At 38.0% G+C, this 23,538-nt stretch overlaps 1 protein-coding gene across 1 annotated transcript; it reads left to right on the top strand.

Moving 5' to 3' along the window:
• The first annotated feature begins 1,463 nt into the window (after positions 1 to 1,463).
• On the top strand, positions 1,464 to 22,836 carry LOC123658428 (tyrosine-protein phosphatase non-receptor type 14). Its single transcript, XM_045593852.1, has 10 exons — positions 1,464 to 2,195; positions 3,900 to 4,066; positions 5,620 to 5,824; positions 16,026 to 16,171; positions 16,760 to 18,290; positions 20,109 to 20,333; positions 20,844 to 21,014; positions 21,626 to 21,767; positions 21,978 to 22,120; positions 22,686 to 22,836. Exons 1-10 carry the CDS (start codon positions 1,563 to 1,565, stop codon positions 22,812 to 22,814), a joined length of 3,492 nt encoding a protein of 1,163 aa, XP_045449808.1. The 5' UTR covers positions 1,464 to 1,562; the 3' UTR covers positions 22,815 to 22,836.
• Positions 22,837 to 23,538: the final 702 nt, after the last annotated feature.

Raw genomic sequence — 23,538 nt, 5'->3', positions numbered from 1 at the left:
TTCCTGTTACTAATTCATCATTCGCGAAAATACTGTAGTCAGTTCATTTATAACTCTCGGAGAATAGTGATGGACATCTTATTTGAAGAAATTTGGCACTAAATACATTTTTATAGTGCAGGGTTGCTCCTATGATATGGCTCTTACTAGACCCTTTTCACTGACAGATAAAGTGTGATATATATTTTACTTGACCGGCTTTTTAACTCCCGCTGATAAATTGTATAAATTAATCTATTTTCAGCAAATACAAAAATCAACTATGAGAGGGAATCGAACCCCGTATTTCATCTTTGATACTCAGGAATAATCTAGCTTTCTAATGCTTATAGAGAGTCTGTGCAAACGTAATTAAACGAATCCATAAACTTTTTTTTTAGTAAAAAGAATTCAAAATAGAACCATGTGACTCGAAACATTTCATTTTAAGTTGAAGGAGCGAAACGACTCGTTTTTTTTAATTATTATTATATAATGGGCTTACTCTTGACCCCAGTCTAGCTCTAGAGCAGAGACGAGGTCGAAGATGGAGCCCAGAAGAAGCCTGTTCACTCGCGCTTTAAGCATGTTTGGGTTGTATGAACTCGGAAATACAGACGCCGGCAGGGATTTCCACTCCTTGGCCGTGCGCATTAAAGAAGATGATTCAAAGCGCTTTGTACGTATGAACGGCATATCAATCAGGTAGGGCTGAAAGCCCGCAGTACGTCTGGAAGTCCGATAGAAGAAAGGAGATGGGGGATACAACTCTCACTAGTTTTTAAAATGATACAAACATTTAGTTTATTTTTGACTTGATAATTATTGTAGTACATAATAAATAAAGTCCATCTTTATAATAACACCTTACCATTCTATCACTTTCAAAACGTAATTTCCCTAGAAACGATTTATCGATAATGCGGATCGACAGTTGTTACAACCACGACTGTAGGCAACTTTTCAGTGTAGTTGTGACATGTAATAACACAGAATGTATCTACGTGTGTGTGAAAAATGTGTGTTTTTAATTTAGTATGTGAGAGTTTCGTAGTAACACGATTATTTTTGTGTGGGGAATTAGATAGTGTGCGTGTGTGTGATTTCCCCCCGCAAAAAACGACAGTCAGTGTTGTATTGGTAAAAAACGCTATGGCTACTCCCCTCCGTGTTGTTCTTTGTTGAACACACTTTATCAATAACTTTAAAACGATTTTTGGTATAAAAGTATGCTATATCCGTTTTATCATTAATGAGAAGAAAGAATTCCGATTTACGTATAGCAACACGGCAAATGTCAGCTGTCATTTGTGATGGCTGTAATATTGTGGTTTTCGGATGTCGTTTTGTGATGTGTTTACTTGGCATATTTTATCGCTTTTCAATAAAAAGTACGACTATACGCATCGACAAAATATTTTTTGGCAACTAACTAGTTAAACTTACAGACTGAAGTCATAAATCCGAACCGCATAAGTATGTGGCGCGCGTAACGGATGCATCGTTTCCTACATTCTTGTGCCATAAATGTATAATGTAACGTTTGTTTCGTGATGTTATTCGGGGCCGGGTAAAGTCGGAAGATGCCTTTCAAGCTGAAGTTGAAGAAGACGCGGCAGTACAACGTCGCATCGAAGAGCCTCTTCGTGATAAGCGTCGAGCTGTTAGATGGCGGTGTCGCGGACTGCACGCTGTCGGTGGACAGCACGGGGCAGGAGTGCCTCGACAACGTGTGTCAGCGACAGGCGATCAACCAGCCTGAGTTCTTTGGCCTCCGATACGTTAATCGTAATCAACAGCCGCGATGGGTACAACTAGACCGACCGCTGAAGCTGCAATTAGACAAGTTCGCGTCGTCCCATCAACTTTACTTGCGTGTCATGTACTATGTGATATCCGGGACGAGTCTGATCACGGATGAAGTTACGCGCTACCATTACTTTCTTCAATTGAAAAACGACTTAGTGGAGGGTCGAATAATTTGCGATTGTCAACAAGCTGTCGTACTCGCGTCGTATAGCAGACAGGCGGAATACGGCAACCATGACAGAGAGCGGCACACTGTGGAGTATTTGAAGAATCTGTTGACATTTCCTAAGCAAATGTTGGATGGAGGTCAGATCATCGATGGTAGTACATTAGCGGAGACGGGGAGGCTCGAGTGGCTGATCGCAGCTGTGATTCAACATCACATGTCTTTACACAACATGTCTCAGGTCAGTGACTTGCTTTTACTTAATAGTCTAATTTTTATATATATCACTTTTTAAAATAAATAAATCACTCTTTTAATGCTTTCTGTAATTTTGTGTTAATTTATTGTATATTTAATTGTGATATATCATCTTTATAAAATGTAACCATTTGCTAGTGAATGTTATAATAATAAAAAAATATTATTTATTTATTTATAGAGGGCATTACTATTTCATCACCATAATTCTTAATTAATCGGGAAAAGAATTACGTTTCTTTTTTTCATCATATTAAGAAACTAAGCATAAAAAAATAATAATTTAATACCATGCTATTATATCACTAAAAAATTAAAAAAAAAAACTTATTAGATATTTCTTTATAAACATTGCAATAATTTCAGCCTTTGCTAAATAAAAACTACATATGTATATAATAAATTACAAGCAATTTATTTGATAAAGCATTTTTTATCTATCCTTTATTTAAATATGTAATTTAATTGCAAACCTGCAACATCTATCATTGCATGTGTAAACATGCAACTGATATTTCCATCATGTAACTATGTGGATAAATATTGCCATGTTTAAGATGGTTGTTACTGTCAATAGACAGTAACCACTCTTTACTGCTTTTATTTATTGTTATACTTCACTAGGAGTTGCCTTCCTCTTCGTGCTTTCATATGGTAATAGTCAGTTCAAATGAATCAAGAACTCAGATTGTTTTCTTCAGATATCATTATTTATGCTACACTGCCTTTTTACCTGAACATATTATATATAACTGAGGTAGGGCACAGCAGGAATTTCCTGCTCAAAATATGGAGCAGCCCCACTGGGGTAGTACCTCGACCTTACAGAAGATTACAGCAAAATAATACTGTTTTCAAGCAGTATTCTGTTCCTGTTGGTGAGTAAGGTGACCAGAGCTCCTGGGAGGATTGGGGATGGGGCGGCAACGTGCTTGCGATGCTTCTGATGTTGCAAGCGTCTATAAGCTACGGTAATCTCTTACTAACTTACTATTTAAAAAAAAAAATATTATATTATTTTCGTTATGTATGCATTTGTCATATTGCAGTGTAAATAAATGTGTGTGACTTTGTTATGTACTATTTGTAAATTTACATTTAAATAACAATATTTATAATTCATTTCGCAAATGTATGTAATCAATATTTAGATATCTATTTATAAACGATTCACTATATCAGTTTTTCATAGAATAACAACAACACGAAATGAAAATAAATTTTAAACACTTATTACTACTAAAACAGAATTATATAATAATATTAAAATAATGATACAATGATACTGCCGGAGCGTAATCCTCCACCCGCTATATATTATATATGTAAGTTTATGTAAATTTATTATATTTTTGATATAAGTATTTATTACATTAGACATATCTATTGTATATTAAGAGGGTGGAGTGACATCCAGTATAAAATAACAATTTATTTGTTGATACATTCACAATTATTATTGTATATTATAAATAAATTATTATTTACTTATGTACATATATGTTTCTGTTGCCAATATTTTTATAATAATGAATTTTACCATCTAAATCTTTATCTATGTCCAAAACATAAAAAGAACCTATGAAATATGTTAAACAAATGTTTGTCATGATCAAGATGATAGACAAACATGCTTTACTAAAAAAGTTGTTATTTTTTCATAATATTCTTGAAACGTTTCTAATAGGCGCAAGCAGAAGAAGGCTTTATAACAACATGCCAGCAGCTACGAGGGTATGGTCAAGAAATGTTCATGGCGAGAGACAAGAAAGATCAGAGCGAGGTGACCATCGCCATCTCTCTGACCGGCATCAGGGTGCTCACCGATACCAGTGACACACCACACTTTTATAGGTAAGATTCTGTAATTTTCAGTGTGGTTTGTTTTATGCAATTTGGTCGATAAACAAGCGCACGGTTTACCTGATGATAAGCGAGTACCGGAGCTTATAGACGTCTGCAACCCCAGGAGTATTGCAAGTGCGTTGCCGATCCTACCCCCAAAGAGCTCTAGCCCCCTTACGGTGAGTAAACCGTAAAAAGGAACAAAAAAAAAACTAGAAAACTATAGGAGTAGCTTCAGGTTATCACTGCTGGTTATAAACTCCTCGCAAATTCGCGCCCAACCAGCCTTCCTCGGCGATCTTATACTTCGTCTGTCCAGTGCACCGCAGGACATCCCACACTGCATTTTAACGCTAATGCTTCAGTCCGTAATAGCCCACTGCTGAGAATAGGCTTCTTTCCTCATGTAGGAGAAGGATCAGAGCTTAATCCACCACTATGCTCCAATTCCGGTTGGCGGATATATTCCCTACTATGAGTAACGATCGCTATCAGGTGTACGTGATAACAACCGGGACCGACCGGTTAACGTGCTCTCCGAAATACGGTGGGTAGACCTATAAGGTTTGATCTGTTAAATTGTACTAAGATCAATTTTGAAAGTTTTACGGTCATTTCGAGGAACTATTCAAAATGACAATCAGAAAATAGTTACAATTCAAATCACAAACTGGTTAAGATATTGCTTACTGATTCATTACTAAGAAATTGTGTTATGATACAACGCAGGCAATGGATTTGTGTTTAGAAATATTTTCGATAATTTCAGTTACAATTACTTGTAATGCCGGCCTTGCATTCAAATGTTATACTTGGGAATTCCTAACTATATAATAGCTTGAAATATAAGGCTATTAACAATGTGGCAAAAGTTTAAGTAATTAGCTTGATTCAACTTCAGCCAATATCTAGCTTGGTTTTAAATGGTCTGTACGAAAGTAATATTGAAATAAACTGCTCTTAAATTGTTTTGTTTTTATGTGGCGATTAAAGTGCCAGAGCTCGAGGCAAAAAAAAATCGTTTACAATGCTTCCTGGTACAAATTACATATACATAAGACTAAGTACTCCTCGTACTCTCTGAGGCACGGTGGGGAAACCAAAGTAAAAACACTCAGACCCAAAAAAATGCTAACCCACATGGAGTAGTACTCTAACCCACAATGTTGGAACCACATTTACATGATAATAGTCGTTGAATGAAAAAGAAAAAAAAAAACGAGTGTGATTTAGACCACACGACTGAAGTAGTACTTCTTTAGCTCCATCTAACTTACATCTCCTTCTCAACTTCCGTTCCCGCCCGATCAAACTTTTCGTAACGCTCTGGTCAAGCATTCACCTCTGAAGCTTTACTTCAAAAGTATTTATCATCATTATCATCATCATGATTACAGCCTATACAGTCCACTGCGGACAGGCCTCCACAAGTTTACGCCAAAAATAACGTGAACTCATGTGTTTTGCCCATAGTCACCGGGGTCATAGACAGGCGGGTAGGTGACCGCAGGGCTGGCTTTGTCAAAGAGTATTTATATAAAACGTAAATTCTTTCCTGTTAGATGGATGGACATAACAAACGTGATCAATCACAAGCGTACATTCAGTATCGAGTGTCAAAAGCAAGGCGAGTCGGTGACCTTCACGCTCCCGAGTCCCGAAGACGGCAAGTACGTGTGGAGGATGTGTGTCCACCAGCACACCTTCTATATGAAACACCAGGGAGCACTCAACGCGTCCGTTGATGAGCATCGACCTAAGTTCCAAGTAAGTACCCTAAATGTCTAACGCCGAGTTGTACGAAACAAAATTAAAATGTAAGTAGAGAATTTCATACAATTCTTGCGATTAAATTAGTTTAATCACTACTTAAATTTTAATTTCTTGTCGTGCAACTCGGCGTAAGATTTTAGGTTTAGATAGCAGCTGCACTTTTCACTGTAAATAATTAATTCAAACTAATTTTTTAATTCTAAAATGACAATTAAAACCTTTTTTTTTAAGTCGACTTGAATAAAGTAATGTTTTTTTTTTGTCAGTGACGTGGAGAACAAATGATTTTATCAATATAGAGCTTGACTCTTACTTCACAATAATGCTTTTGATGGGATCTCATTATCTTAAAATAATCATCACTACATAGTATAAAACAAAGTTGCTTTCCCTGTCCCTATATCCCTATGTATGCTTAAATCTTTAAAACTACGCAGCGGATTTTGATGCGGTTTATTTTAATAGATAGAGTGATTGAAGAGGAAGGTTTATATGTATAATACATGCCTAATATAATAGAGGAACACTGATAGTTTATGCAACCGTGCAAAGCCGGGGCCGGTCGCTAGTTATCAAATAAGCAAATGAATTGGATGCTTATTATATAACAAAATATCATATTTAAAATTAATTAACTCGTGTAATACACCAATAACGATTATTCGTTAAATTAATTAACTGCCAATTTACTGATTATTGAAATAAAAAAGTTTAAATTTAATTGGTGTAAGTAATTAATTAATTAATTCCGAACAAACGCTATACTTACATAAGTGCAGGAAATTAGAAAATATTTATATGTCAATCAAGATTGTGATGTGTGAATGTGAAATCGCGGCAAGTGCTACTTAATTACACTACAGGTGCGGTTCAATGAAACGCGATGGCGCGAAAAAAAAAATCGTTCGATTAAAATTTGAACAATCTTTAACCATTTGTATATGTAATTGATAAAAATTATTTGACACTACCTAAGAATTAGTGGTGACTATGATCAGAACACATGAGTTCACTCCATTTTTGGCGCGAACTTGTGGAGGCTTATGTCCAGCAGTGGACTGCAATTGGCTGAAAAGATGATGATGATGATGATGAAAAATTAGTAAAGAATTTTTTCAGCCAAGCCGCTTGCGATTTCTTATTTAATATACTTAAGTAGATATAAAACAATGTTTGTACATTAAACAGAAAAGTGCAGATCGCTTCTAGTTTGGATCTTAAACCAAAAAAATCTTCAACAGCTATATTTAAAAAAAAAAGAGTTTGCTTTAGACCACACGACTGAAGTAAAACTTTCTATCTTCACCAACTTATATCTCCCTCTCAACTTCCGTTCGCCTCGCCCGATCACACTTTTCGTAACGCTCTCGTCACGCATTCACCAGCTTGCTCCCCAAGTCAAGTGTGCGTAAGGAAGTTTTAGCTCAAAATGCATTTTGATTTTACGCAATTAAAAAAAAAAGTAATGGTTCGGTTCGCTGCGTCGACCATATTTAACCGCATCTTAAAATAAGCCCCCTACGTTCCGGTTAAAACAACGGAACGCCAGTGATTTGATACAATTAATTTGGTGACGTGACGCGGGATTCACGCCGCGTTAATTGTTTTATTTTGTAGGTAACATTCGGTAACGATAACGGCAATGTCAGTGGGATTTCCGTTTTGTATCGAAAAATTCTTTCTTTTATTAGAGTAATTTTTATAACTTTTTAACTTAACGGTCGTTATAAACACTTTTTTATACTACGGTACATACTGCGGTTTTATTATTTAACACCCGATATTTCTTTATATATATATATATACACACACACACACACACATATATATATATATATATATATATATATATATATATATATATACATCCTGCTAATAATTAGGCGTCCCACATGGGCCGAAATGCATCTAAACTGGCGTCCACCTCCTTTAGACGTCCGCATATCGGACGCCACTTTTTTAATCGATGTCCCATTAGTCCTTTTGGCTCTAGCTACCTGTACAACAAAAATCACCGGAAGGCAAAAAATCGTTGAGACATTTGCATTTGTATAACTAAAACTTCCGCGAAATTCCGCACCAACGGTGCAGCGCTAGTCTAGCGCGTATATCGACAGAGCGTATACTCTGCTAAAACTCTTCCGATACAACCGATTATTTGACGTCCTATTGCGACGTTGCCAAACTGACTGTATTTGAAGGTTTTGAAATATTAAATTAAGTCAAAACAAATCATTTAAAAACAGTTTGCCGAAGTTGCTACGCACGTGTCGCTGCTTATTTGACGCTCGGTTGCAAAATACTGCTTAAGTAGTAAAATAAAATAAAAGTACACTTAAAAGGAAAAAGTGAGGCTTTAACGAATTTACGAATTGAATTTACATATTAAACGGAAAAGTGACACTATTTTGTCATAAAAATAAAAATATTTCTATAAGTTAACTAGCTGACCCGGCAAACGTTGTCTTGCCGCTAAACGCTATTTTAAAATAGGGGTTGGTGGTAGAAGGGTGAAAACATAGGGTTGTATGTATTTTTCAACGCCAAATCATAATAAAATAAAAAATAAAATAATTTATCTAAAAATTAAAAATTAAATTTAGGGGTGGACTACCCTTAACATTTAGGGGGATGAAAAATAGATGTTGTTCGATTCTCATACCTACCCAATATGCACAAAAAATTTCATGAGAATCGGTCAAGCCGTTTCGGAGGAGTTTAACTACAAACACCGCGACACGAGAATTTTATATATTAGATATACATTATCTATACTTTTTTGCATGAATTTGGAAGCCAGGCTAGGTAGCAGTCTTTGAATCTGAAAAAACAAGGGTTCTGTTACATTTAATACATTTTTGCAATGATTTTTTATTTGGTTACTGAGCGCCCCTACTGAAAATTTGTGTTTTTTGTTTAGTGACGGTTTGGTCATGGACGTCGAATATGTAGTGGTTCGAATAGTAGGTATACAGATTTACGACGTCCGTATATCAGGTAAGGGCTACGCAATACGTAACACATATACGGACGTTAGTTTGACGCATACTGTTATTAAGGATACGAAGTTTTTTTGCAGCTGTTCTGGCTTTTGACCCAATCCAGGCTACACGCAATGCCGTCAAAAAACTTTGGGACGCTTTTAGACAATGAAAGTTTTAGAATTGCTCTCGGTCTCCGGTTGGGAGCTCCACTGTGCTTTGAACACAGATCTCCGTGCGGAAAAGAGGTCGATTCTTTCGGACTACACGGCCTTTCCTGTAACAAGAGTTCAGGTAGGTTTTACCGCCACGGTTCTCTAAACGATACCATAAAAAAGCTCTTGCCACCATCGACGTTCCTGCTCTTATCGAGCCTACTGGAATTAGTCGCAATGATGGCAAGAGACCTGATGGATTGACGTTGGTTCCCTGGGAAAGGGGACGGGCGCTTTTGTGGGACGCAACCTGCGTTGACACACTTGCTCCTTCTCATGTCAGGGAAACAGCCTTAAAAGCGGGAGCCACAGTGGAAAAAGCTGAAACGACTAAACGGCACAAGTATTCGTCATTAATTTCAAATTACATCTTTGTGCCATTTGCAGTCGAAACACTTGGACCTTGGAGTAGCAGTGCTAAATTTTTTTTTAAATGAGATAACTCCTCGCGTTATTGCCTCCACTGGTGATAAGAGGGCTGGTGCATTTTTTTGCCCAGAGAATCGGCATAGCGATTCAACGAGAAAATGCTGTCAGCATTCTTGACACGATTCCACGCGGACATGATTTATACCAAAACTATCTGTAAATATTTAGTTCTTAAGTTGTGAATTGTAAATATGTATAATGTTTAATAAACTATTGTTATCCACTTAAAAAAAATTAGAAACCTACTTAAAAGATATACTTTATATTTTATAAGTAAATATTGTTTGACGACGTTTAAATTTGCCAGACGACGACTTAGGTAAATCATTCTAGTGAAATAGAGTTAAGTAGTTAGACTATTTAGTCTGTATAAAAAATATTTTAGCCGTGAGACATTTTTATATTGAAAATGATAATAATATGTTGTTTGTAAAAGCAGGCAGCACAACTATTTGTGGCTATAAAACTTAATTAACCTATAAGATTCGTCAGCGAAGAAGAAAAAATAATATCCTCGTATTCTTGGATGCCCAGTTATCCATGTTCTAAAATTACTTGAAATCCGTTTAGCTGTTCTGGCGTGATGAAGACACAACGACACATACAAACATATAAAAAAAATGTTCGATTCAGTAACCTGTATTCATAGACCGTATCACTTTTTTTAAATATCTTCAATGTACAGAAAGTATCCGTGGCAGGATAAGGGAACATTATTTATTATTATTCTTTGACGGTTCGCAGGAAAGTGGACATAACCTGCGAACCGTCAAAGAATACTTATGACAAATGGACACAACGATAAATAATTATTTATTATATTATTATTCTGATGATGTGCTACGTCGTCAATAATTAAAATGTTAAAAGCCTAAATAAAATATATGTTGCAGCTTATTAAGAGAGCTATTATAAGATGAAAAATTGGAGGTGTTCCTATGACCGGTACATGTTAAAATTTCAACGAGCGTAATAGAATTATTTCTTAAGTTAACGATAGATGATCACACCTACTAGAAAACTGGCAACGTCGCATTTCAGCTTACTTCTCACTCATTTCATCATTACTTATATAGGACGCTAAATAATCGGTGCATTAAGTGAGGCTATATGGATATATGGAGGAAGCAATAACATAAGTATCATGAAAGGGGTTCATAAATGGTTGGGCACAACTGTAAGCAGAATATTCTCAAAAAAGAAATTTAAAGAAATTGATATAACCCACGGAATTTAAAATGATAAAAATAAGCAACATTCGCAGAAAAAACATATAAAATGTAAGCATAACTGAGGGACGTCGTAATAACGCACTTCGTGCTTGACGCCAAAAATGTATCTGGATGTATATATATATATATATATATATATATATATATATATATATATTCATATATATATATTCTCCTGATATTGAGTCACCCGTGACCATGGCTCATACAGATACATACAGATAGTAAAAATCGCGTTGAGTCTCGTAGAACAAAAAGTGTAATTTTTGATTAAATTTATAAATAATAATAATAATATTAGAATATTGCCATTTATGTCCATCTGTTCCTAGGATAAGCGACGTAATGCTCGAGTCATGGGTAACATCGGACTGTTATAGGCCAATATTTTTTTTCGATAAATGTATTTGTTCATATAAATAAATGGACACATCCAGACTCGGGGCGGAAATCGAACCCAAAACCTCCAGAGCAGAAAGTTCACACTGCTCCATCAGGCCAGACAATTATGGACATAAATGGCTCATAAATTAATATTTAATTAATATAAACATTTACGATTGTAATTGTAAAACGACAGCTTCATAGTTCTAACTCGTGTGAATCACTTCAACCTATCGCAGTCCACTGCTGGACACAGGCCTCCACGAGTTCGCGCCAAATATGGCGTGAACTCATGTGTGTTGCCCATAGTCACCACGCTGGGCAGGCGGGTTGGTGACCGCAGGGCTGGCTTTGTCGCACCGAAGACGCTGCTGCCCGTCTCTGGCCTGTGTATTCAAAGCCATCAGTTGAATGGTTGTCCCGCCATCGGTTGGCTTTTTAACTTCTAAGGTGGTAGTGTAACTGTGTTATCCTTGAGTCGCCTCTTACGATACCCACGGGAAGACAGGGGGTGGCTATATTCTTTACTGTCGTAACCACACAGCAGACTACTACACTACCCGTGTGAAGAAGATATTATTGAATTTTGACTTGTAAATCAAATTCGAACTTGCAGTTCGTGAGATAAGGGCGTTTAATCATAAACAACTTCATAAAATTAGTATCAACTATTTAGCAATAAATTTATCACATCACTTCAGCCTATTGCAGTACACTGCTGGACATAGGCCTCCCCAAGTTCGCGCTAAACATCCCGGTTCTCCGCAATCCTCATCCAGCCACTTGCCATCTTGCGGTCCAAAAAAAAAACAAACAGACAAAGTTACCATAAATATAATAAACGCGTCCGTCTCGAATAATAAATTCGATTCTATCAATAAATGATTAAAAAGCAGTACTAGTGCATTAATTAGATTATCTATAGGAAGCCTAATAAATGGAAGTTCCAAATCAAAGTTCCCTTGACCCTGATATGCCGTGATAGCAATTATTGTGATTGCTATTTAGATTGGAATATATTGATAAAGATTATTAAAATTTAACTTGTTTGGGCTTGTCTGTCTCGAATCACAATGTACAGGTTTACTGGTAACTCGCCAGGAATGACGAGGAGTGATGAAGGAGTCAATTTCTAATGTTTACGCGAATTTCACTCATAATGAAACAACTATTTCGAATTTTATTACAGTTTATTAAGTTTTTTACATGCCCGACGTTTCGGATACTTTACAGCAACCGTGGTCACTGGATGAAGAAGTCCTTATTATTTATTTTATTTATTTTATACTTTATTGTACACCACAAATATATTACAAACAAAGCATAAAGATAGTTACAGACAGTGAAGTACAGTGGGCGGACTTATGGCTAATTATCCATTTCTTCCAGACAACCCATATAATAAGATCCTTATAATAGATCTGTCTGATAATATTTGCTACTTATAGAAATATATATGTAATTTAAGCTTTTTTCGTCACTAAATTTATAATGCTTACCAGCATTAGTCACCTTTAGTTAAATTGTGTGTCGTTATCAAACATGTTCTGACGTAAACGTCTCGAACGCAAAAACCCTGAACTACCGGAAAATACTGTTCGCTTCAATTGTGACTAATTATATTTTAAATAATTTTAACTTTAATTTGGAGCAGCCCGACTGAAGTATCCCAAACTTACAAAAGATCACGTCCGAATGAGTCTGAATGTATATTGTTAACTTATCGAAATAATATCTGTACTGTGTGGCTACGGTACTAAAGAATATAGCCATCCCCTCTCTTCCCGTGGGTGTCGCAAGAGGCGACTAAGGGATAACACAGTTCCGCTACCACCTTGGAACATAAAAAGCCGAGCGATGGCGGGATAACCATCCAAATACTGGCTTTGAAATACACAGGCCGAAGACGGGCAGCAGCGTCTTCGGTGCGACAAAGGCAGCACTGCGGTCACCAACCCGCCTGCCCAGCGTGGTGACTATAGGCAAAACACATGAGTTCACGCTATTTTTGGCGTAAACTTGTGGAGGCCTATGTCCAGCAGTAGACTGTATAGGCTGTAATGATGATCGAAATAATGCTGCTTTCAGACAGTTTTGTAACTAAAGTCGGGCACAAGAGGAAATATCCTCTCAGTCCAACTGGGGAAGTACCTCGACCGTATTATCGAGCCGACTGACCGATCACAGCTAAATCATTCTGCTCTCAGGCAATGTTGTTTTCTGTGGTGGGTAAGGTGTTCAGAACTCCTGGAGAGTGTCGGGGCTGGTGTCTACAATGCACTTGCGATGCTTCTGGTGTTGCAGGCGTCTGTAGGCTTCTTTGCCATGCTAGTAGAATAAAAAAAATATACAAAAAAAAATGTTAGGAAAATCTTAATGTTTGTCGTAATCTGCGTTTCTTTCGTGTCTTGTATTACAATAGTCTCCTATATTCATCCTACAGGAGGTTAATAATAAGAGTTGTACATTTGATACAGTTAATAATGAACTATACATACACGAGTGAGTTACCGATTTAAATGTTTAATGAAGCCATCAGCGCCGTGTATCGCATGCTTAATCAGATAACGCCGTTCACCGCATAGTTTTCTATAAAAACAATTTTATCTATAAACTAGACCCTCCGCGCGGCTTCGTCTACAACGATATTAACATTAATACACGTTATTACGCACTAACTCTGCGACTATAACGATTCAGCCTGTAACATCGTACTGTTGGGCATAGGCCTCTTTCTAAATGTAGAGGGATTGAAGCTATGAGTAACGATCGCTATCAGGTACTTATGATAACAACCGGGACTAACATCTTAACGTGCTCTCTGAAAGAAATATTTGTACATATATGTACATATATCTATCCCGAGCATCGAAACCAGAGACCGTCGGTGTTTTAGGCGCCTACACGCACCATTACACAAAAACGGTATGTTTACAATTTCCTAATGTGTGGGTAACACAAAAATAAAATCGTACAAATTGAAACGGTATAAGTTAGAACACTATGTTTCATAGCCTATAATAATAGTAGTCAATAAATTGTGATCAGTCGAAAAAACCAATGAGTCTTGCAGACGTCTGTGCGTTTATTGACTGCGGTAACCGCTTAATTTCGAGCGGAACGTAAACTCGTTTGTCGCTTGGTGATTAATGTAATGAATCTAAAAATATTTAATATTTATTAAATCTCGCTCACTTCGAAGATTCCGCAATGCTTGAAGACAAAAGTCTTCGAACAATGCGTCCAGCCTGTGTTAACATACGCAGCCGAGACGTAGACACTGACGAAGGGACTGGTCCACAAGTTTAGGGTTTCTCAACGTGCAATGGAACAGGCTATGCTTGGGGTTTCTCTCAAAGATAGGATTAGAAATGAGACTATCCGCGAGAGAACGAAAGTAGCCGACATAGCCCACAGAATTAGCAAGTTGAAGTGGCAGTGGGCTGGTCATCTGTCTCGCAGGACGTATGGCCGTTGGAGTAGACGGGTCCTAGAGTGGAGACCGCGTCTTGGCAAACGCAGTGTGGGACGTCCTCCGGCCCGTTGGACCGATGATCTACGCAAGATTGCCGGTGTAGGCTGGATGAGAATTGCGGAGGACCGTGATGTTTGGCGCGTACTTGGGGAGGCGTATGTCCAGCAGTGGACTGCGATAGGCTGAAGTGATGATGATGATGATGAAATCTCGCTAAAGTACAATCTAAATATGTTTACAATTTTTGAAGTAATACTTCTTTACGCACGCTTGACTTGGGGAGAGAGCTGGTGAATGTGTGACGAGAGCGTTACGAAATGTTTGATCGCACGAGGCGAACGGATGTTGAGAGGGATATATATTATATAAGTTAGTGAAGATAGAAAGAGAGAGAGTTACGTTTTTACGAAGTTTCACTTCAGTCGTGTGATCTAAAGCGCACTTTTTGTTTTATTATGTATTTTATTAATAAATACATACAACCAGTAACGTATATTAAATTCTCATATGCACGAACCATCATACATCACAATAAATAACTTAACTATGTAAAATGTGACGAATTGTTTAAAAAGCCGACGCTGTTTTAACGAATTCCTTACCTTTTTTACATCAGTATAGATAGGAAGGTGCGTTGAATGTAAATAATTGTAATTCATGCTATTATCTACGTGGAATCATTAATTGTCGCGTGTCCGTCGCTAGACACGACAGGGATATCGCCGCTAAATCACCAATCGATTGCTTTTTACATTCATTAAATCATCGAACGGTAATTGTACGCAAATGCTAATTAGATTGTCGAAATTACGTGTTAAATGAAATATGTAATAATTATACATGTAATAATGTTTTCTTTTTCTGTATAAATAAATTAATATCGGTCAGTCATTGTATTCGTACAAAACCAGTGTGTCAGTTCAGCCTAATACTCAGCCTACAAGCTCGCGCCAAAAATGGCGTGAACTCATGTGCTTTGCCCATAGTCCGATGACGCTGCTGCCCATCTTCGGCTTGTGTATTTCAAAACCAGCAGTTGGATGGTTATCTCGCCATCGGACGGCTTTTTAAGTTCCAAGGTGGTAGTGGACTGTGTTATCCCTTAGTCGCCTCTTACGACACCCACGAGAAGAGAAGAAGAGGGTGGCTATATTCTTCACTGCCGTAACCACACAGCAAAAAAAACTAGTGTGTAGTGTAGTTGAACTGATCAAGTCTTCAATGTTTTATTTCTAGTACACTGGACATTTATTTCTAAAATATATTGCAGTGCTATAAAGTTATTCTAAGTTTTTAAAACCAACGATTTTTTTATACGTTTTGAATGATGTGCTATAATATAACATTTACAAAGATATATTGTAAGCGAAGTTTGTATGACCTGATCTTTTAATTATACATTATTTATTAACTTACATAAAAGCTTGTCTAAATAATTTTATAATCTATATACATTTTTTACAATGTGAATATTTCTAGGAGCACGGTCTATCGGAAAGTCGTGAAGAGTTGGACGTGAGAGAAGTAGGCAGTACATCACGCCTGGAACCCCTCACATCAGCGCACAGGGCACACTCCACCTCCTGTCTGGAACTGGCAGACAATCGACCACAACCCAGAAACAGGTACATATATGTTACTCTAGTTCCCTCTATATGTGCATACGATAATGGTCCCTGGGCTCGGAGTTCACTTATGCTTACTTTAAGAACAGACGACCGGGAGTGCATGTTACAAATAAAAAATCTTTAACCTTTATGGATCTTACCGCGAATACCATTCTAAAATCCCTAAAACTATATTCTATGTAAATTTTATTGATATACTATTTATGTATAGAGTACAAGCTAGAATGTACGTACAGTTATAACATATTCACGTCTCGACACGCACGGGTCGTTACAACTTCTACTGGTACCACTGTATTTGTAATTCAATATCGAGTACTTGACCCTCAACCAACAAAACAAATTGTTTAAAAGTTGTATCTGGTCCGTTCATTGGAGGTGATCATGTGATGTGGTGATGTCATAGTCTCGAAAATAGTTAAAAACATTAAAAGTGTATAATTTGGTAACACTCAAATTCCTAATAAAGCACTAAGATATTTACCAAAGGAAAAAAAAATGTAGTTAGTTACATTCTTTTAAAATTTATCATGTGTGTACTGAACCGTGTATAATATATTAAAGTTATAACACATGTTCTCACAGAGCACTTCTACCATCATATCGACCAGCACCTGACTACGAGACAGCAATACAACAGAAATACCAACAACAAAGAGCCGAAGCCCAGCTTAGATATCAGAACCACCACGCACACTCCCAACTCCTAAACACAACCGCCCAACCCCTTGTGTATGGATCTCACCCCGATATCCATAGGGTCCACTACCCTGACGTCACTAGACATACGGTCCCCGTCAACCAACCGGTTGCAGCCACGGATGACTACGCATATGGCCTTAAATATGTCGGAAACTACCCCATGGCTGTCAACCCCAACGTACAAACAGACCACGCAATGCACTTTGTCAATGTATATAAACCACCACCCCCATATCCGTCCAACGGCCTAGCATCAAATTCAACTCCAGATTTAGCGGTAGCCAGTCAGGCCTTAAATTATCACAGAGGCTATATAAACTCACATGTCTCTGGATCTAGTCCCGATCTAGTTTCGACGCGAACAGCTTTAAATAGACAGTATTTAGGATACGTAAATCCCGCAGGTCATAACGTAGTCAATTACGCCAGACCGAACATCCTTCCTGCGACTCACGGCACCTACAATAACCTGACATCCGTCCTCGAACCCAATCCCCACATAATAATCGATCCCCACCACATATCTGATAATATCCAGAAAGTGTACGACGAAAGAGGGAACATAATGTACTCAATGCCGATGAGACGGATATCGTATCAACGACATCTGGTGTTACCTCAGCAAATGAAGCATACCGAGACTCAGGAGCCGATATACGAAAACGTACCATTGCCGTGGCAAAACGAACACGAGAAATTAACGATGAGGGAACGTGCACAAAGCCTTACGACCACAGACGAAATCGCGCGACTAAACGAGAGAAATAGCAGTCATCCAACGATAAATAACTACGGCAACGCTCAGCCTAATGTAACTGTTGCAAACTACGTGACAAAAATAGACAATGACAGTCACTACATGAACGCCCAGATCATTAAGGGCGTCAGGGAATCAAGCGTGCCCAAAGAATTGAACGTATCAAACAAATCAATACCAAATCCTGACTCCCTGCAGAATGTAACCCATGATTTGGAGAGGGTGTCCTTGAAAAACGAAGATAAGGATAACGACGAAACGCCCTACCAGAGTCTATCGACTCATAAACTGTCGAACAACAATACAATCAGCAAATCGGTTGACAATGTAACGTCGATAAGTGTCCCAGATATACGAGTCTCAGACAGCAACACATCGGCTATCAGTGTCACAGACAGTGCTCTATCGAGTTCGATAGTGAACTCGGCTTACAGCACTAGTATCGAATTGGAGGGTAGTAAGACGAGCATAACTAAGGAGAAGAAAAGGCGGAGGTGGGGGATGTTTATGGGGAGGGGGAATAAAAACGTGGAGGTTAAGAGTGCGACTCTTGGAAGGGACCGAGCGAAGCCTGGCCAGCCTGCCAACAAGCATCGATGGTCTACTGGACTTCCGAAGTTCCAACCCTTACCTCCGAGCATTACCAAAGAAACTTTGGTATGTATCACTTAATTTTTTCCAGAAATCTAAAAACTGTGTGTCTGCACACGTCCTTAACAATGAGTAACATGATGTTTAAAAATCGTATTAAATTATTCAAATTATAAAACAATAAAACGCCAAAATCAAAACATAATTTGACTCTTCCTATTCATATCGGTGCAGTATACGCTGGTATATTATATACCCATGTCTTGCTACAGCTAAAATTGCTGTAAAATGTCACTCAGCGTCACTGCTGTTTCCGACTAAGGGATAACACAGTTCCACTGCCACCTTGGAACTTAAAAAGCGGACCGATGGCGGGTTAACCATTCAACTGCTGGCTTTGAAATACACGGGCCGAAGACGGGCAGCAGCGTCTTCGGTGCGACAAAGCCAGCCCCGCGGTCACCAACCCGCCTGCCCAGCGTGGTGTCTTATGGACAAAATACATGATTTCACGCCATTTTTGGCGCGAACCTGTGGAGGCCTATGTTCAGCAGTGGACTGCGATAGGCTGAAATGATGATAATGATGAATGATGATTTATTTCTATATTTATATATATTTCTATATTTTATAGATTATATAATCCAACATTAGGTATTATATTTGTTTTACAAAAAAAAGAGTGCGCTTTAGACCACACGACTGAAGTTCACCTTCTTTATTTGCCCCTACAGTATTATACGAAACGTAACTCTCCCTCTTTCTGTCTTCACTAACTTATATCTCACTCTCAACTTCCGTTCGCCTCGCCCGATCACACTTTTCGTAACGCTCTCGTCACGCATTAGCACTCCCTAATTCAAGGATTCGTAAAAAAGTTTTACTCAAAAAAAAATACGCTTTTGACGCCAAATGTAGTTGTAACGGAAATAATAAATTTATCAAAAGTTAAATACATCATCGATATATTTATAATGTCAACTTGTAATTACTATCGCGTCTGGCGTGTTTATCAACAAACACTGCGCACCTCTCCGTGATTCATAACCAATCTAATCACAAACCAACACCGGTCATTCATTACCTCACTACTTTTTTTTCCAAGCTTGGATATTTTTTCCAAAAATAATTTTTGATTGAGTATTAATTTGAATTTGAAAAGTCATGAAATAAGTTTGCCTTGAATAATGGCCATTTGAAAATAAAAATTTACACCGTAGTTTTGGTAAGTTTTCTAATTTGACGGTGCTCGAGGAGATAAGGTAGAAAACCGGTTAACGATTGTTTTTAAAAAGGATACAGTACGAAATCGAAAATAATTAATTGAAATGAAAATATTTAGTAATTATTCGCAATTTTTATATAGAGTTTACATAGGTTTTATGGAATATGCAAAATACGTAGACCATTCTATTAAAAAGTTGTAAAATTAACGGCCTTTTCTTGCACATATAGAATCAAAAATTACAAATTCTTTTGCTTCTTTTTCGTAAAATAAATAAATCTATATATTGGAAATGGACGCAAAGAGTATATTACCTTTACACTTTTCTCGAAAAAGGTTATATACCAGGTACCTTTACTTTTAAAATTCTCTACTTCTATTGTTTTTTTTTTTTTTTACGTATATTTTGATCTAAATTTATGAAAACACATCACACTAATAAAAAAAAACAAGTGTGCTTTAGACCACATGAATGAAGTAAAACTTACGAAACTTAACTCTCTTTCTCTCTGTCTCTTTCTATCGTCACTAACTTATATCCCTATCAAACTTTTCGTCACGCTCTCGTCACGAATTCACCAATTCACTCTCCAAGTCAAGCTGCGTAATGAAGTTTTACTTAAAATTTCTTATAACAATTAATATTCCCTATCTTCTAGTGCCAATTATTAGAAAGGAAGATGTCGGACGAACAGCTGGCGTTCGCGTTTGAACAAATACCCAAAGGTCGGGAAGGAGACTCGGAGTACAGGACCGCGCTGTTACCACAGTACGCCGCTCTAAATGGGTTCAGTGTTGATAACATACCCTATGAGGATAATAGGGTGCGACTACATCCCACCCCCACCAACCCCCATGGATATATCAACGCCTCACATGTTACTGTAAGTGATATTTAACTTCCAAAATTTTGGGCACAATCTGTATCATTATATACTCGAGAAATGTCGACAGAATCCATTAAAAAATAAAGATCGTATAAAGTTTTAGAAATGTTAATTGTATATCAGAATGCTATCCCCCATCTTAGTCCGTATTATAGGTTATAAAAGGTAATTAATTATATAATAGCTATTGCCAGTGGGTATGTTGCTTAAACTCTGAAGATTCTTTAAAAATTTCAAAATCTCTAAAGCCGTTTTAGTCAAGCTTCATAGCCTTACTTTAGAATAACTGTTCCGCTACAACACAAAGGATCCTATCCTAAGTTTTTGACTCCAGCCTTTGAACATATCAGATAGCAGATAATGTGAAGAAAATATAGCACTATAAACTATATTCTTGCCATAAAGTCTATGTATTCTAGAGTTTAGGAACAAAATACTTACAGTTTAGCCGTGTTAAGTATTACGTGTCACCACAATTAGTGCTTTGAGCTCGGCTTCGTGTCGCAGATGACAGTGGGCAGCTCGCAGCGGTTCTACGTACTGGTTCAGTCGGTTGGAGCGGAGCACGCCGCGCCGCTGTGGGAGTGCGTGTGGCAGGTGGGCGCGCGCGTGCTGGCGCTGGCGGGCGCCGAGCCGCGCTACCTGCCGCCCGCCGGCCGCGCCAACGACTACGGGCAGGTGAGTGCGTGCGTGCGTGTTTGTGCGTGCACGTGTATGTGCGTGTGCGTGTTCGTTGTTTGTGTGCGTGCGTGCACGCGCTTGTGTGTGTGTGTATATGTATGTGTGTGTATGTATGGGTATGCGCGCGTGCGTGAGTGCGAGCGTGCGTGAGTGCGTGCGTGCGTGCGTGATTTAGTGCACGTGTGTTTGTATGGGCGTATGGGTGCGTGCGCGCACTTGTGTGTGTATGTTTGTGTGTGTATATATGTGTGTGAGTGCGTGCGAGTGTGCGTGCGTGCGGGTGCGTGTTCGTTGTTTGTGTGCGTGTTCGTTGTTTATGTACGTGTGCGTGTTCGTTGTTTGTATGCGTGTGCGTGTTTGTTGTTTGTGTGCATGTGCGTGTGCGTGCGTGCGCGCACTCGTGTGTGTATGTTTGTGTGTGTATATATGTGTGTGAGTGCGTGCTTGTGTGCGTGCGTGCGTTCTTTAGTGCGCGTGTGTTTGTATGTGCGTGTGCGTTGCGTGTCCATGTGCGTGTGCGTTGCGTGTGCGTGTGCATATGTGTGTGTGTGTGTCCGTGTGTCCATACATACAGCCACAACGAGCAGCTAACGCGAGGCGCCGTCCAGTTCCAGGTGTCGGCGGGCGCGTGGTCGCGCGCGGCGTGGGGCGGCTCGGCGCGCGTGCGCGTGCGGCGCGCGGCGCGCGAGCGCACGCTGTGGCACGTGCACTACGCGGGCGCGCCGCCCGACGAGCTGGCCGGCTTCCTGGGTATTGGTGTCTCGATTTGAACACTCTTATTGGCCGGAAGAGTCCACATACAGATCACTTTTTGATACTTCGAGTCGAATTCCAGTGGAAAAAAAATCGCAAAATGTTTACAAATTAATTTCAGTTAAACATATTTTAAATAGAGACACATTTGTACAGATTTCGTTAAACTTCGGAGATATTCGAATAAAAAAAAATATTTTTGATCAGATTTCATATCGGAGGTAAACGGGCTAGTAGCGGCCAGTTCGGACGACGCGGAGGCTCGCAACGCGCCCATCGTCTTCTGTGGAGCGCGCGCTGGACCCGCGCTGGCTGCGCACCTGCTACTGCATGTTCTCGACACTAATCAGGTACGCACACATACACACACACACACACACACACACACACACACACACGCACACACAGCCACACACGCAAATACACACAGCCACAAATTCACACACACTCAGCCACAAATACACACACACACAGCCACAAATACACACACACACACACACACAGCCACACAGCCACAAATACACACACACCCACACAAACACGCGCGCGCGCGCCCGCGTACACACGTGCTTACACATCAACCCAACTGAACTCTTTGACTTAATAACTTCATCGATAAAGTTATATACACCGCAGTATTATGTCTCAGGACATGGTTATTAAAAACAATTTTGATATTGTGGACAAATTTATTCTTTGTACTTTACTTCCTGTCAATGTTTACAGGAATATCCTTAGACCTTTATAATTATATATGTTTTTTTATCACTAATTTTGTTCATGTCACTAAAAAACAAATTAACAAAAAAAACAAAATTACACTTCTAAATTGTTCCAATAATGCTTTTGATCCATAGCCCTTGTAAATAAATAATACAAAACGATAAATTATTAAAAATTCTCAATTATTTACAGGAACTAGACATCCCCCGAACGATCGGTCTGCTACACCAGCAGCGAGCGAACCTCATAGAAAACGTTCATCAATACAAATTTCTACATCAAATATTACTACAATACTTGAAACAATCGAGACTCATTTGAACCGTAAGTCACAATATATAAATCTTAATGATATCCAGTCATTTTCTTTTATCAATCTGTGATTGTAGAGATAGATTGACAGAACTTTCAAATAACTATTGTCAAAATGAATCGATATGTTTCAAAATAACTTGAAAAACAGTGCCTTTATAAAGTATTATATTTATTAGCAGTGACTAGAGTATAAAGATTATTTATTATTAAAAGATGGTTGATTTTTTTGTTTGTAATAATATTATGAAAAAAGAATTTATTTCTTGTCAGAAATACGCATTTCTAATCACTTTTGACGTCTTTTAAATTTTAACAAACAATGATAAATAACTTTTAGATTACATTATCAACGTACACATATATTTTTAGTATTTATTGAATTTTAAGTATGAAATTTAATATTATATTACAAGCAATAAAATCAGCGATCTCGAAACTAATATTATTAGATATATATGTTCAAATCATAATATTTATAAATGAAAACCAGAAAATGGAATAAATATAATAAAGTGATATGTATTAATATTTGCTCAAATATAAAAGCTTCAAAAAATTATAGGCGTAATTTATACTGTACTTGAGGTTGTACGCCTTTCATTTTCATTTATTATTGTTTGTATATTTCTGTTTATATGTCCTATTGAGTTGTATATTTTAATATAATTGATTTTTTTCGTTTTCGTGTAAGTTGTAACAGTTTTAATGTGTTAAGTATTGTGATGCGTGC

The sequence above is a fragment of the Melitaea cinxia genome, chromosome 12 (genome assembly GCF_905220565.1).
Source record: "Melitaea cinxia chromosome 12, ilMelCinx1.1, whole genome shotgun sequence".
Classification (NCBI taxonomy): Eukaryota; Metazoa; Arthropoda; class Insecta; order Lepidoptera; family Nymphalidae; genus Melitaea; species Melitaea cinxia.
The sequence above is the reverse complement of the archived record's forward strand: the minus strand, read 5'-3'. Positions and strand labels throughout refer to the sequence as shown.

What these genes read in the sequence shown, in the direction of transcription:
- LOC123658428 (XM_045593852.1), top strand. Translation starts at nt 1,563, where the DNA reads ATGCCTTTCAAGCTGAAGTTGAAGAAGACGCGGCAGTACAACGTCGCA. An exon ending in CGACCACAACCCAGAAACAG is followed by an intron (nt 16,172 to 16,759) that starts GTACATATATGT and finishes ATGTTCTCACAG; the next exon opens with AGCACTTCTACCATCATATC. An exon ending in GCATTACCAAAGAAACTTTG is followed by an intron (nt 18,291 to 20,108) that starts GTATGTATCACT and finishes CCTATCTTCTAG; the next exon opens with TGCCAATTATTAGAAAGGAA.